We start from the raw sequence: 15,125 nt of genomic DNA, 5'->3' as shown, positions 1-15,125 counted from the left end.
ATTTCCCTCCTGTGCAAGCATGAATTTTAAGAAATTTAAAGATTTTGTTTCATTGTGTTCTTTTTATAATGTAAAATGTAGTCTTGTATGAATATTATTGAATCTTTGTAAGAAATGAATATTATTGAATCTTTGTCAGTAGTGAAATCATCAGTAATAATGAGCACATCATCTAGGTATATCCCGTAATAAGTAATATGGGGAAGAAATGGTGTTAAATATACATGCTCGATGTTAGCAATATACAACTCTGATATTAGGCCGCTCAGGCTTAGACCTATAGGTAGACTGAAAATTTGCCTATATATCTTGCCCTGAAAGGTAATACAGTTTGCTTTAATCAGAAGTTTAATTAAATAGAAAATTTCTTCTTTAGGTAATTTAGTATGATTTATCGTGATGGAATTGTTAGGTGATCAAAACAGTTTGTCAAAAAGTTTAGTCAGCTTAAGAAAGTTTCATAAAATTGTTTTAAATTTCTCATTTCGATTTATTTCATTGCCATGATCATAATTTATTTTAATGCAATGATCAAGTTTTTCCGTTTTATTTAATTTTGACACAATGTCTTCTCTCACTCATAGTTTCATGGGGGTGGTTTGATGTGTTTTGGGGTCGGATGAGCGAGTGAGTGTGTGAGAGAGAAAAAGAGAGAGAGAAAGATCCACTGAAGAAGAGACTGTCCCCAAGTTGTGATCCCTAGAGGACTACTAATATTGACCATGTATTTGTGGGTCATTGATGAGGAAAAGAATAATAGTGTTGGATGTGTGCTTAGGATTGTCTGATATTCTATTAGGTAAATTAATAAGCTGTGAAGTCCTTAGCAATCACAAAAGCTTTAGCATCTTGGCCAACTGTGTCCATGTAACAAAAAAATTTACTCCAGATGGAGTTGTGAACTTTAAAATCATGAAGGAAAATTACCTCATTGTTAAGAAGTTAGACTAGAGAAACTAGAGTTTCAAAGAAAGGAAGTTGGAATTCAGAATGGTTAATAGTTGGAATAGTTAATAGTTCAGAATAGTTAATAAAAAGCCAGAGGTGATCACAAAGAGAAGATTCCATATTAGCAAATCTCTGACAAGGAATATCAGAACAGACATATGTACAAGTGCCAGCACTGAAGTGAAAAGAATCACAGAGCAGATAGTTAGGGAAACTGAGAAGCACGGTGGTTGAGGCAGCCAATAATTGAGAAAATTAAGTGGGGCTCAGCAGACTCTTAGTGGAAATGGGCATCACTGAGGTAGGAACTGAGATCACATATATTTGTGAAACGAATGAGGAAGCTTTTTTGGGAGGTTTAGATCTTTCTGCAAATAAGTTTATTGTATTAGTTTCACTATTCATAATGCATTCAGTACATAAAGTAGGAAAGTCAGAGGACACATTGTACAAATTAATGAAATTTTTGGGTATGGCACCCACAGTAAGAATACACCCAGATTTTGAATTTTATACCAACTCCTCTTTTTCAGATCACGTGAACAAAAACAGGTTTTATGATTAGAATTACATTTCAACAATAAAAGTTTTCTTTTGTTCTTGACCTATTCTTATTTACTGTTCACAATTCTGTTATAATGTTTAACTGCATAACACAAACATAATATAACATGTTTCAGCGTGTAAAGACTAAATTTTTGATTTTAGACACTAATTTAGGGAAAAACACACACACACACACACACACACACACACACACACACACACACACACACACACACACACACACACACACACATGTACCATTAGCATTCAAGTAAAATTGCTTAACTACATCACAGTATTACTAAGCTTAAGAGAAGAATAAAATCATTAAAATTCCTTTGTAAAAGTGATCGATTAATTTTTTAATTTCTAATCAAATTTGTGTATCATTCAAAAATTTATAACTATTACAGCTTTGGGAAATTCTGTTGTAAAGAATTTAAAGGAAAATTAGTTCAATTATTGTTGTCATTATCTGATAAGCTTCAGAGTTTATACTATGTTACACTGATGTTTAGAGAAGAAAAAATTGGCAAATTTCTGAAAAAAGTTTATTTAAAAAAGGAGATATTTAGCCCATAAAATAATGAACTGTAAATAGCGTTAGCAAAAGCAAATGATGCAAGAAAACAAGCTTATACAGCATCAGCCAAAAAAAAAAAAAAAAAAAACATTCATTCCAACAGTTTGTCTAGTTCTTCCTTGAATTTATTTAAACTATCAACTTCCACAACAACAACAGATGGAAGTTCGTTCCAGCAATTAACCACTTGCTAGCTAAACGCAAACTTCTGCACATCTATTCTGCAACTGTCTTTCCTCAAATTGAATTTATGCTCCCTCATGTGTAGTCTGAGCAAGAGGAATTATCCCATCAGCATTGAGCTTGTTCAATCCATTTAAAGCCTTAAACACCTCAAACAGATTACCTGCAGGTGCCTGGTCTCCAGTTGCTACAATTTGCAGAAATGGAGCATTTCTTGGTAAGAGCACCCCTTTGTTCCCTTCACCAATCTTGTTGCCCTACATGCAGAGTAATCTAAAAATTAACAAGAATTTTAGTAATACAAACATAATGCACATAGTTTTCTCCCTCAAATATTTTTTTAATGATAATCTCAAACATGAAAAGTGTAAAATCCTATATAACTTAATACTATGTATGGATTGATGGCTGAAATGATACTTGTTGACATTAGACTTCAATTTCTGTGGTTTGTAATTTCTGGGAAACACACATGAAGGAAGGTTGTTCCAAAGAACAGAAGTAGAAAAATAAATAAGAAAAAGTTAGTTCTATGAGTTTGGAATTGGACATTGAATTGGTATTGAATAAGTTGAAGCATGAGTTGACTGGTTTAGAAGGAAGGAGTGGAATTTAAGACACCAATTTGGAAGAACAGTGCACATGGAAATATCTATAGAAAAAGTATGAAACAAAAACTGTATGTCTGTGTGAGAGAAAGGGGAGAGGATTTGTAAAAGAATAGTTATTAATTAACCTGACTGTACTCTTTTAGATAGAATCAAGGAGTTCTAGATGAGTTTTAGGAGCACTACCACAAATGTGGAACTTGTACAGCCAGTTTAGAGAAAACATAATGCTAAGGTAGAAAAAAAAAAAGTTTTTTGATGCAGAAGAAGCAATATTTGTGATATGCTTATACCAAAAGAGATTCCTTTTAAAAAAAAACCATGTATTTTATCCTGAGAAAGACATTTCTGTCCAGATGAACAGTGCCAAGACAGCTCATGGGGGGGGGGGGTTGCCTATGATATTACAGGAACTTTGCTAGCAGGGATAAAGAAGTGATCATCCCATTGTATAAGGCAATGGTTAGGCAGCATTTAGCATACTGCATAGAGGTCTGGAGGCCTCATTTTAAGAAGGATGTAAATATGCTGGAACAGGTGCAGAGAAAGGCGATGAGATTGATGAAGGAAACAAAAGGGAGGACTTACCAAGATAGGCTTCAGTTCTACAAATTGCAGAATCCAGAGCCATTAAGCACCTGCAAGATGATCTGAATGAGTGTTTTTTGGCTTTGAACGGATTGAGCAAACTCAATGTTGATGACATTCTTCCTCTTGCTCAGACTACATACGAGGGGGAAGCATAAATTCAAATTGAGGAAGGATGGTTGCAGGATAGATGTGCAGAGGTTTGCTTTCAGCCAGAAGGTGGTTAATTGTTGGAACAAACTTCCATCTGGTGGTGTGAAAGTGGGCAGTTTATGAATAAATTCAAGCAAGGACTAGACAAATTATTGGAGGAGATGGACAGGACAGGTGATGAGAGAGGTTTTTTTTTTTTTGGTTGATGCTTTATAAGCTTGCTTTCTTGCATCATCATGTGCCATTACTACTACTAATAATAATTAGGGTGTGATCCCATATAAAGATATGTGATCTTGTCTAGAATTCTGAATATTATTGAAAATTGGCATGGGAGTAACTGATTCTTCTTTGTGAGATATAAACACAGGGCTCAGTTCAAAAAGTTTAAAATCGACTAAATTTTCTTCACAAGAATTATCTGAACATCAACATCTAGCAGTGGACATTCAAGAAATTACAAATACTAACCTTATACTGTACAATTTTTGTGCAGAACAAGGTTTCTCAAACTTGATGTAGTGCAGCAGTGCTGGTAAAAAAACAGAAGTCAAACTGTAATATGAAAGTTGGTTTAGAAGACCTTCATGCCAAACATGATCAAAAGCCTTGGAAATGTCAAAAGTAACTGAATTTCATGAACCTTTTCACTGAATATGTTCAAATTTGAGTAACAAAAGCCAATACATAACCAGTGGACTGACACTGAGAGAATCCATATTGGTGATCACTGATCAGATTAAGATTTTAAGATAATATAAAATCTAGCAGTTAGATTTCCCCATAAATTGATTAATTTGGAAAGAGTAGAGGTAAGTACAATGGGATGATAATTGGATGGGTGGAATTTATCACTCATTTTAAGAACTGGCTGGATATGAGAAAATTTTCATGCAGCAAATAGTGGTAAAATAAGAGAGCACAAGAAGGCAACACAAAACAGAAGAGCAAGCACTGGAGCAGAGGTTTTGAGAACAAATGGAAAATTGCTATCAAGTCCTGGAGAATTCTTGGCATCAAGATTCACAATTTTTCTAAGACTGCACGAAGCATTGAGTGGAATGTGCTTGTAAGGTAGGAAGTGATTTACCAAGGTCATTGATGCAAGAGTTAAAAGAAAAGTAGGATACTAAAAAATTCTTTTTCATTTGAAAAACTACTTTTAAAATATAGACTTACCACTGCAATTAAATGTTATGTGACGAGCATAAGCATTGTTCACTTCCAAAAATACATTCTGCAAAATCACTTGTAAATCTTTTTCTTGTCGAGCAAGCCAATACAAAATATGATGCTCCATATGCTCACTACAGAAATCAGCACAACTAGGGCCACCATGTCCATCAAATACAGCAAAATACAGCAAATTTGGTTGAAGTTCTTTAAGTCTATATAATAGGAAAATGAACTTAACATAAAAATTTTGGTAGATTATATTTTTAGATCAAGAAACACACACACACACACACACACACACACACACACACACACACACACACACACACACACACACACACACACACACACACACAGTGTCCTGGCCAATTTGCTAGGACCAGGGATAGATATATGCAATAATCTGTAAAATGAATAAGTTACATTGTATGCAACATCTTCACTCTGCATTAGGAGTCATCTGAACCTTCAGTGAGGGTACCCAAGAGAGATCTTCAAATGCCTAATAAGCTTTAGTAAAAGCATTCACTGCTACTATATGCAAAATTTCAAGCTTTTCTACTCAAATAATGGTACAGTAGAACTTACAGCAAAATAAAGTATTACAACATTTAATGTTTATCATTGCACACTTTTTCTTAATATTCTGACGACTTCTTCATATAAGAAGGTTATATCTATTTTTTTACCTTCAGAAAATACATTTTTTTTTTTTTTTTTTACTTTAACAGATGATGAGATTTAACAGACAATTTTTAATAGTTTAATTATAGTGTACTTTTATTTTCCAATTCAATGTTTCCATGTTGTTAATTTACAAACATGACTTTTATTATTTTAGTTAATTTAAAAGCATATTTTAACTGTATTATAATTTTATTTCAAAATAAAAGCATCATGCAGCAACTTCATTTCTTTACGATTTATTTCAAAAATGGTTAAATTTATAAAAAAAAAAAAAAATGTAAGGCAAAAATAAAACAGTAGAACCAGCATAAGTTTTCCCCTGTACTAGGTTTGGTTTCTTAAGTCCCAATTTCAACTCTATATATTGTAATGTATTATTTTCCAGCGTAAGAACTTTCCCAGATAAAAGGTTTCTCACATAAAAAGTTTGTGAATACACAATGTATTATTATAATGACATTTTCCCACTTAATACATTTTATAAATCCTTTATTTCTATATTTATTTCTTAGCGCGTTGACCACGTGAAGCATTTGCTGTTAAGTTCTCACGGTTCTGAATTACTTAGTGGATTGGTGCCTCCTTAGCCAGGTGGGATGGAGCAGCAGTGCGTAGCACACACTTCTTGATTAGACCGGGGTTCGAGCCCATCACCACCAAATACGGAGGATGCGGAAAGGTCAGGGAATGACCACCGCATATCCCTGAGCAATATGGCCTTAGTTGCTAATGCTCCTAAAAAAAAAAAAAACCAAACCAAACTTAGTGGATTGTTGCTGTGTCTTATTGTAATTGAGACCTTTTAAGGTATGTTGAAAGCTGAACTTATAATACTGTACTTTGTTTATTTCTGTAGATTACGATTAGTATTTTTGGTAATTCTTTAAAGAATAACCATATTTTTGTCTATCTACCATATTGGCTCTAATTATTTGTCTCCCCTTGGCAGTTTTATTTTAATGCTACAAATAATAATTATACTGGTTATATTAATTATATTATAATTTTCTAATTTGGAAGAATGAACTCCAAACGAATAAAGAGAAAGGCTTTGACATTAAAAGAAAAACTTGATGTCAGAGATGGTGGAATCAAATCCCTCTTGAACAGGAGTCAAGGTGGCAAAAAACTTAATATGGCAGTTTCTACAGTAAATGGAATTAAGCCACGAAAAGAGGTGTTGAACTCAAATGCCCTTAATGTTTTGTGTAAAGTTAAAAGGAGACGAACTGGAAAATATGGAGATGTGGAGAAGGCATAGTGGTTTGGTTCAAGCAGATATCTGCTACAAATGTTCCAGTTAATGGAAATTTGTTGAGAGAGAAGGGCATTGAAATTGCTGATAGGCTTGGAGTGGATTTCATTTGTTCCAATGGGTGGATTGATAGATTTAAGAAGAAATATGGTTTAGTTTACAACTTGTTGAGAATTGTCTTGTGTGAATACGTTACAAGTTGATGAGTGGAGAAAAAGGAAACTACATGTTTTAATCAAACAATATAGAAAGAGTGATATTTTTAATGTTGACGAATTAGGACTCTTATAAACTACTTCCTAATAAGACTTATGCATTCAAAGGACAGAACTGCCATGGTGGTAAACTGAGTAAGGAGAGAATTACAGTGCTAGTGGGAGCTAATATGAATGGCTCAGAGAAACTACCATTGCTTGTCATAGGAAAATCCAAGAAATCATGCTGTTTCAAGAATAAAACAGCATGGATGACCTGTGCTCTTTTTGATGAGTATTTAAGAGCTCTAGATTCAAAGATGGCAAGAGAAAACAGAAAAATTCTTTTTATTTGTCGATAAATGCCCTGCTCATATGAAAAACAATAAGCACTTAAACATTGCCCATGTGGAGTTCTTCCCTTGGGATTCCAGGTCAGTTGTGCAACCAATGGATCAGGGAGTGATCAAAATTTCAAAGATGCATTTTTGTAAGTACCTTGGTACATAAATTGCTTATGTTCATAATCAATGTAAAAACTGAAAAGTTCAAAATTTCTTTGTTAGATGTAATTTAGAATGCATCATGGGATACACAGACCTACTGCTATAATTATTGCTTTAAAAAGGCTGCATTCTATAATGATATAGAAGAAACTGTTGATAGCATTGAAAGTGATGAACAGGAAGGGATTCCTTTTGATGAATGGGATTTCCTACAGCGAAGTTTGGGATTTACAGTAAGCTTTTATGATTATGTTAATGTAGACAATGACGTTATTGCATGTGAATTCCAAAGTATTGAAAATATTTGCAATGATGATCAAAACGTGACTGATAGTGAGTCTGAACAAGAAGATGAGCCTGCTGCACCAACATTCCGAGATGCAATGACTGGCTTCTCTTCATTGCAACAATTCATTCATAGTGTGCTCAATTTTCCTGAGTTAGTGTTGAAATGTGTTGGAGAAATTTATTTATTCTTTATGAAGCTTTCCCCAAAATATTAGAAGCAGTCTTCTCCGGTTAGCTACTTAAATTATAAAAATTTTTTAGTTTTTTTTTTTTTTTTTTTTTACTACTTGTAATTATTGTAATTGATTTTTACCATTCTCATTACCTCTCTTCTCATTGCATCCTTGTTATGATTTTGAAATCTTATTAAATCATGACTAATAAATATTGTTTTGCATTAAATGACAATTTTTATTCTTGATAGTTTTCCTACAATTCACATGTACGTGTACCTTTTTATTTTTATTTGTGTAGTTAATACAGTAATACCCCGACTTACGCTACCCCGACTTACGCGAACTCGGAGTTACGCGGTTCTTGATTTTTTCGTTTGGCAACGCTGCCGCCCACTATCTTCAAGGTCATTTTTCATATGTTATCGATATACGGTGCGACGGCGGAGAATGAGAGCGAAAGATGAACAAAATTCAACTTTGCTGCTTTTATGTTTTTATATCAGTGAAGGGGAAACACATTTCACCATAATAACGTAAAAACCAACACAATTCCAGCTATCCGTATAATCGCAAATGCAATTAGATCGAGTTTACTACCAGTTTATAACAGATTTCACTAGCAGAAACGCAACTGGATTTTTATTGTTTTATGGTAGTAACCCCTAGAAATGTGAGGTGTTAATAGTGTATCTCTGCCTTTATGGTGTTGTTTATTCAGTTGCTACATGCGCGCAGCTTAGTTTATGCATATCAAGCGTGCCTACTCATTTTGTAATTGTGCTTTATTCCCTAAAAATTAATAAAATACTTAATTAAAAGGTGTGAAAAGGAAGCGTCCTGGTGAAGACACTGCAGATTCAGAGAGAAAAAGAAAAGCAATTATCGATAAACAGAGGCGGACAGGATCAAAAATTCTTACCCGGGAAAATTTATAGTGGCCTCATACTATGGTTTATGGCCAAAATCACACTGGCCCACCGGGGTTTCCCCGGTAAGGCTTATGGCCAGTCCGCCTCTGTCGATAGAGAAAAAATATGAAATTGTGAAACGCTTTGAGCGAAATGAAAGACCATGTGATATTGCACGTGCTACAGGCCTAAATGAAGCAACGGCGAAAAGCACATGACAATTGCAAACTTGACAGGCTGAAAATTGAAAAGGGCTCGATTGTAAAGGGCTTAAAAATTTTAGAAAACATAGACTCCAACGAAGAACGCGTTATAGCTACAAAGCAAGGAATAAAAAAATTATTAGCTTGCTACGACGAAATTCTGCGTGAAAAAAAGAAGGCGCTGTGTCGTCAGACGAATTTGTTAGATTTTATGAAGCCATCGACATCGAAATAACTTTTTTTACGTAAGTCATTTGTTTTTTTAATACATATTTTGTATTAATATGTATAAAGAACTGCAATTTTATTAATATTTTTCTTCTAAACTAGTGTTTTTGTTAGTCCTTGGTCCCAATTAAGCAAAATTTATATGTATTTATATGCAAAGTTGTACCCCGACTTACGCGAATTCGACTTACGCGATTTTCGTCGGACCCACCTATCGCGTAACTTCGGGGTATTACTGTATTTCATACCCTTAGGTTATTTTCCCTTCTAAGTTTTCCTTCGTAAGAAATTCTAAACCTTGGAAAACTTCTTATCCAGGTTCGACTGTATTTACATTCTTGTTAGATTTATAACTGCAACAAGTTAGAAAAAGCAACAAACAGCCATCCAAAGTAGTAGTAGTAGTGGCCTGTGATGCAAGAAAGCAAATGTATGAGCTTATGCATCATCAGCCAAAAAAAAAAAAAAAAAAAAATTACAAAACAATCCCCTCTAAATATTTGTCCAGTACCTCCCTAAATTTATTTAACCTATCAATTCCACAACAACAGATGAAAGTTTGTTCCAGCAATTAAGCACCCTCTAGCTAAAGGCAAATTTCCGCACATCTATTCTACTTCTGTCTTTTCTTAATTTGAATTTATGCCCCCTTAGGTTTGTAATCTGAAAAAGTGGAAGGATCCCATCAGAATTCAGCATGCTCAACCCATTCAAGGCCTTATACACCTCAATCAGATCACTGCGCAGGTGCCTAGTCTCCAGCCACTGCAATTTGCAGAACTTAAGCCTTTCTTGGTAAGAGGATCCCTTCATTCCCATCACCAATCTTGTTAATCTTCTCTGTACATGCTCAACCAAATCTTCATCCTTCCTAAAATGAGGCCTCCAGACCTGTACACAGTACTCAAGGCGTGGCCTGACCATTGCCTTATACAGAGGGACAATCACCTCCTTTTCCCTGCTAGCAAAATTCCTATATATCATTGACAAAACCCCATGACCTGCCCTGGCAGCCTGTCTGCATTGCTCAGAAAACTTCATATCTGACTGCACAATTACTCCCAGGTCTTTTTCATTTTCTACCACCTTAAGTGTAGTACCCCACAGTTGGTACGTTTCTCTGAGGTTACTTTTACCCATATGCAGTACTTTGCATTTTTCAATGTTAAACTTCTCAGTCCATCTGCCCAAATTTTATAGATCCTGTTGCAGTAATACACTGCCATTAATTTCATTAACAACCCTGCCAACCTTTGTATCATCTGCAAACTTCGATACTAAGCCTGATATACCTTCATCAACATCACTGATAAATATACAAAACAACAGTAGACCCAACAGCGAACCCTGTGGGACTCCACTAATAACATTAGTCCACGAAGAGCAGCACCCATTGATTACCACCCTCTGTCTTCTCCCACTCACCCATCCTTTTATCCATTGTAGCAACTTACCCTTAATACCATTCTGCTCCAATTTGTACAGTAGTCTTGCATGCACAACAGTGTCAAAAGCTTACCTGAAATCCAAGTATATGATATCAAAATTATTTTTTGCATCCAGTTCCTTTGTAACCACATCATAATAACCAATCAAATTTGTCAGACAAGACTTTCCCTTAACAAACCTATGCTGTGTCTGAATTATTGCTGCAGTCTTGTCTAGATGATCCTGCAATGCATCTTTAACCAGCGACTCCATTATTTTACCCAGAACAGAAGTTAAACTAACCGGTCTGTAATTACTCGTGTCACCCTTCGATCCCCTTTGTGAATTGGGGACTCATTTGCACATTTCCAGTCTGTGGGGACCTCCCCCAAGTCCAAGGATGCAATCGTAATTATGGCTAAGGGTTTGCTTACTTCCTTTGTCGCCTCCTTTAATATAACTGGATAGATCCCATCCACCCCAGGTGGCTTTGTTATGTTTAACTTCAACAATTTCTCCTCCACTTTGTTCTCAGTTATTACAAAATCATTAAGCACCCTGTTACAATTTGACAACCTTGTGGCATTTTCAAACCTTAATAACTCCTCATGTGTGAATGTAAATGCAAAATACTCATTCAGTTTGTTTGCTATCTGAGCAGGGTCATCAACAGTCGAACCATCGATATCAAGTGGACCAATCAGATTCATCCCCTTCCTTTCAGAATTTATATAAGTAAAGAAATCCTTGCTGTTTTTCTTAGCATCCTTTGCCAAAGATTTTTCGTAATCTGTCTTCGCCTGCCTAACCTCCTTTGTGACTTGTTTACAGACTAGCTTATATATATCATAGGCTTCTGTGCAGCCTGATAATTTATATGCATACCATGCATTTTTCTTCTCTGCCACGAGTCTCATTAGTTCATTTGACAACCATTTAGGCCTAAACCTTGAACAATATTTCTTAATGGTATGAAACGTTTAGTAGCTTCCACTATTAATTCCTTGAATGCGTCCCACTTAGAATTTGCTGTTGGTAACATCATCAGTTGGTCCCACTGTACAGAATTTAAAAACTGTCTGAGACCACTGTAGTCACTTTTATGGAAGCAAATATCCCTTCCTTTACCCCTGATGGTAATTATATCTTTAAGTAAATCCCACATCAGTACACTGTGATCACTGCAACCTAATGGTTCCTTTATCTGCAAATTCTTAATACACGAATGATCACTGCTGATAACCAGATCAAGAGTATTACCCTCTCTGGTTGCCTTTCGAACATACTGCTGCAGAAAACAATCATCCAATAAATCCACAAAAGTCTTACTAGTGTGCGAGTAACCAACCCATAAGTTCCAGTCTATATTTGGGAAGTTAAAATCCCCCATTATAAGACATTCTGATTTACTAGCCGACTATTTCTCTGTACAATTGTTCATTGTACTCATTCGAGTCATTAGGCCTATAACACACTCTTACTCTTATTTTTTCTTTCGCAGTGCTTATGTCACACCAAACTGACTCAACAGTGCACTGTTCATCTATATCAACTGGATGCACTTCTTTTTATTTTTATGTTTTTCTTAATTAACAGCACATAATAAATGGTTACATAATACAATAGACTAGTGGTCATAACTGAATTTCCCACATAAGAGATACCTATCTTTACTGCTGGGGTAATCAAATATTGCTCAATTTTAGAAAGATGGTCAGTATATGCAGGTGGGCATTTTAAAAGTTCTACTACTCCTTATGGGAAAGTGTTATTTAATCAAGAGCAAGATTCAAAGATCAAATGGATAGTTACCTATGTGAGGAAGGAAGCAAATAATTTTTTTTATTTTCTTACTTATGGTTTTTTTTTTTTTTGGCCAATGCAGCAAAAGCCGGTGGCTTCCTTGCACTATACACCAATGAGCCAAAACATTGTGACAACCTACCTAATATGATTCTGATCCTCCACGTGCAGCCAAAACTGCTCGTACCCATTGAGGTATGAACACTACAAGATTTCTAAATGTGTCTTGTGGTATCTGGTACCAACACGTAACCAGCAGATCCTTTAACACCTGTAAGGTCCGTGGTTGAGAAGCCACAGATCGGAGTTGCTGTTCCAACACAAACCACAGATGCTCGATGGGATTGATATCTGGGGAATTTGGAGGCCAGGGCAATACCTGGAAGTCCACCTCATGTTCTGCGAACAATCAGTCTCGAATAATCGGGGCAGTGTGGCATGGCACATTATCCTGCTGAAAGACAGCACCGCCAGAGGGGAAGACTATTGCCACGAAAGGGTGTACCTGGTCAGCAATGATGTTTAGGTAGGTGGTAGATGTCAGAGTGCCCAGCACATGGATGACTGGACCCAGGGTATCCAAGCAGAACATCTCCCAAAGCATGACACCACTGCCACCGATTTGTTTTTGTCCCATGGTACATCCAGGTGCCATCACATCCCCAGGTAAATGACGCACATGTACCTAGCAGTCCACATGGTGCAACGGGAAACATGATTCATCAGACCAGACGACCTTCTTCCAATCACTCAAGGTCCAGTTTCGATGCTCGCGTGCCCATTGTAGACACTGTCACTGGTGAACCATGGTTAGCATGGGCACTTGGAGCAGCTACACAGCCACATTTTCAGCAGGATTCGATGTACTGTGTGTTGTGACACATTACTCCCATCACCAGCATTCCAATTACTGGCGAGTTGTGCACAGTCACCATTCTGTTGCCACGTACCATCCAGGAGAATCTTCGCTCACCTCAACATCGATGAGCTGTGGTCATCTAACATCTCACCGGCGGTTCATGGGTTTTCCCTCCTCGAACCACTTTCATTAGGTACTAACCATGAGCATCCCACCAGCTGTGACGTTTCGGATGTGCTCTGACCTAGTCGTCCGGCCCCCTAGTGGACACTTTGCCCGTACGGTCGAGTAAATTAGTGCTCCGTTATTTGAGTTAAATTGAGTTAATTATTTTGCGTTTCTCGGATTATATTCTGGTGTACTACAATCCATATGAGAAGGTGAGTCTTTTGGTGTCTTTTTCATGCTGAACTTCTAAGGCGTTGAACAGAAATGGAGATTTTAAAATTTTCGCATCATGTCGTCTTTCTCTACGACGTGCACTATGGCGACGCCCTATAGGTTCGGCCGTTGCTCTTCAGATTCTAATTAAGTATAAATTAGAGGTGCTTCAGAGGAAATAACTATAACCATTTTAAATCTTCTAATAGAACTGCAATGCCTTTTTAAATTATGTATCCTGTGAGTTTATCATTTTGTACTCGTCCAGTTTTTTTTTTTTTTTTCCCCGGGAGCTGCTAACTGCTTAGAAAATACAACCACGTGGAGGTGGCCATTCCTTCTTCCCTAGTTGAAGGGGTTAGTCTGCGGTGCTTCTGTCACGTGACTCAGTTCCCATTGGCTGACAGTTCGGAGGTTGAAGTAGAGTTGGATAAATTATTTTAGTAATCAAACTGAACCCAATCTAATGATGATATCACGATATGGAATTAATAGTTGATTTTATTAATATTGTATTATTGGCATCTATTAATAATGATTTTTGATCTTTAATCGGGTGCTAATTAGTGTTAGTTTGTACTGACGTCATACTCCACTGAACTCGTATTACAGTGACGTGTCTTCTAACAGAATACTGAATTAACTATGGTAGATTATGACGCCCCCTTCTGAAAGTAATTGGAACTAATAAATACCAGAAGTAAATCTTTAGCCTAAAATAAATTATCTGGGAAACCGATACTAAAATTGGTAGACTGCGCTACCTTATCGGATTTTCATCCAAACCAGCACAAACACAACGTATGAGTTCTCGAGAAGAGTCCAGCTCCTCAGCTCCAGAGGATGTTCCTCAGGATGCGGGAGATGAGGCTGAGGCTTCGGGCTCCCTCCTCCCTAGGGCGCCAGTAACAACTGCTTCCAGGAAGAAGAAAAAGAAAACTAAAAAGAAATCCAAGTACCGGGAGCCTCGCTCTCCCCCTCTGCTTCCCCTTGATGATAACAGTAAGTCTCCTTGTGCCGAGCCCCCAGATTCCGACCCAGACCCGCTGATGTCATCAAAATTAGAATTTAGCATGTCGACACCAGTTGCCAATTCAACTACTAAAAATCCAGCTTCAGATTCTTCTCATCCACAAGCCTCACCAATACTTCTGAAACTGGCCACTAAGGCTTCTTCTGCATCTCCAGCAGCCTTCCAACTTGCTGCAGTTCAACCGATATTGCCAACCTCAAAAGCAGTTTCCGCATTCCTCTTAGCAAGCGATGCTACCCCAGTTCCTGCAGTAACTAGCAATACAGCCTCTACTGCCCAACAAAGCTATTCAGCTGCAGCCACTCCTGCTACCCAAACTGCGGCTGCTCTGACACAATCGGCCCTTGATCAAACTATAGCGGCTGGAATTCAAACCTCCAGCAAGCTGGCA

At 36.8% G+C, this 15,125-nt stretch overlaps 1 protein-coding gene across 2 annotated transcripts in view; it reads right to left on the bottom strand.

The window, feature by feature from the left end:
- Positions 1–15,125, bottom strand: part of LOC150089686 (protein phosphatase Mn(2+)-dependent 1K-like) — a 99,188-nt gene that overhangs the window by 66,141 nt on the left and 17,922 nt on the right. For both annotated transcript variants that reach the window (XM_090389594.1, XM_090389596.1), the window contains exon 3: positions 4,789–4,997. In XM_090389594.1, coding sequence (XP_090245720.1) covers positions 4,789–4,997 — 209 coding nt within the window. The remainder of the gene's footprint in view (positions 1–4,788; positions 4,998–15,125) is intronic.

The sequence above is a fragment of the Mastigoproctus giganteus genome, chromosome 2 (assembly GCF_048544385.1).
Source record: "Mastigoproctus giganteus isolate SK-2022 chromosome 2, ASM4854438v1, whole genome shotgun sequence".
In the NCBI taxonomy this organism is placed as follows: Eukaryota; Metazoa; Arthropoda; class Arachnida; order Uropygi; family Thelyphonidae; genus Mastigoproctus; species Mastigoproctus giganteus.
Note: the sequence above shows the minus strand (reverse complement) of the source record. Positions and strands in the feature narration are given on the sequence as shown.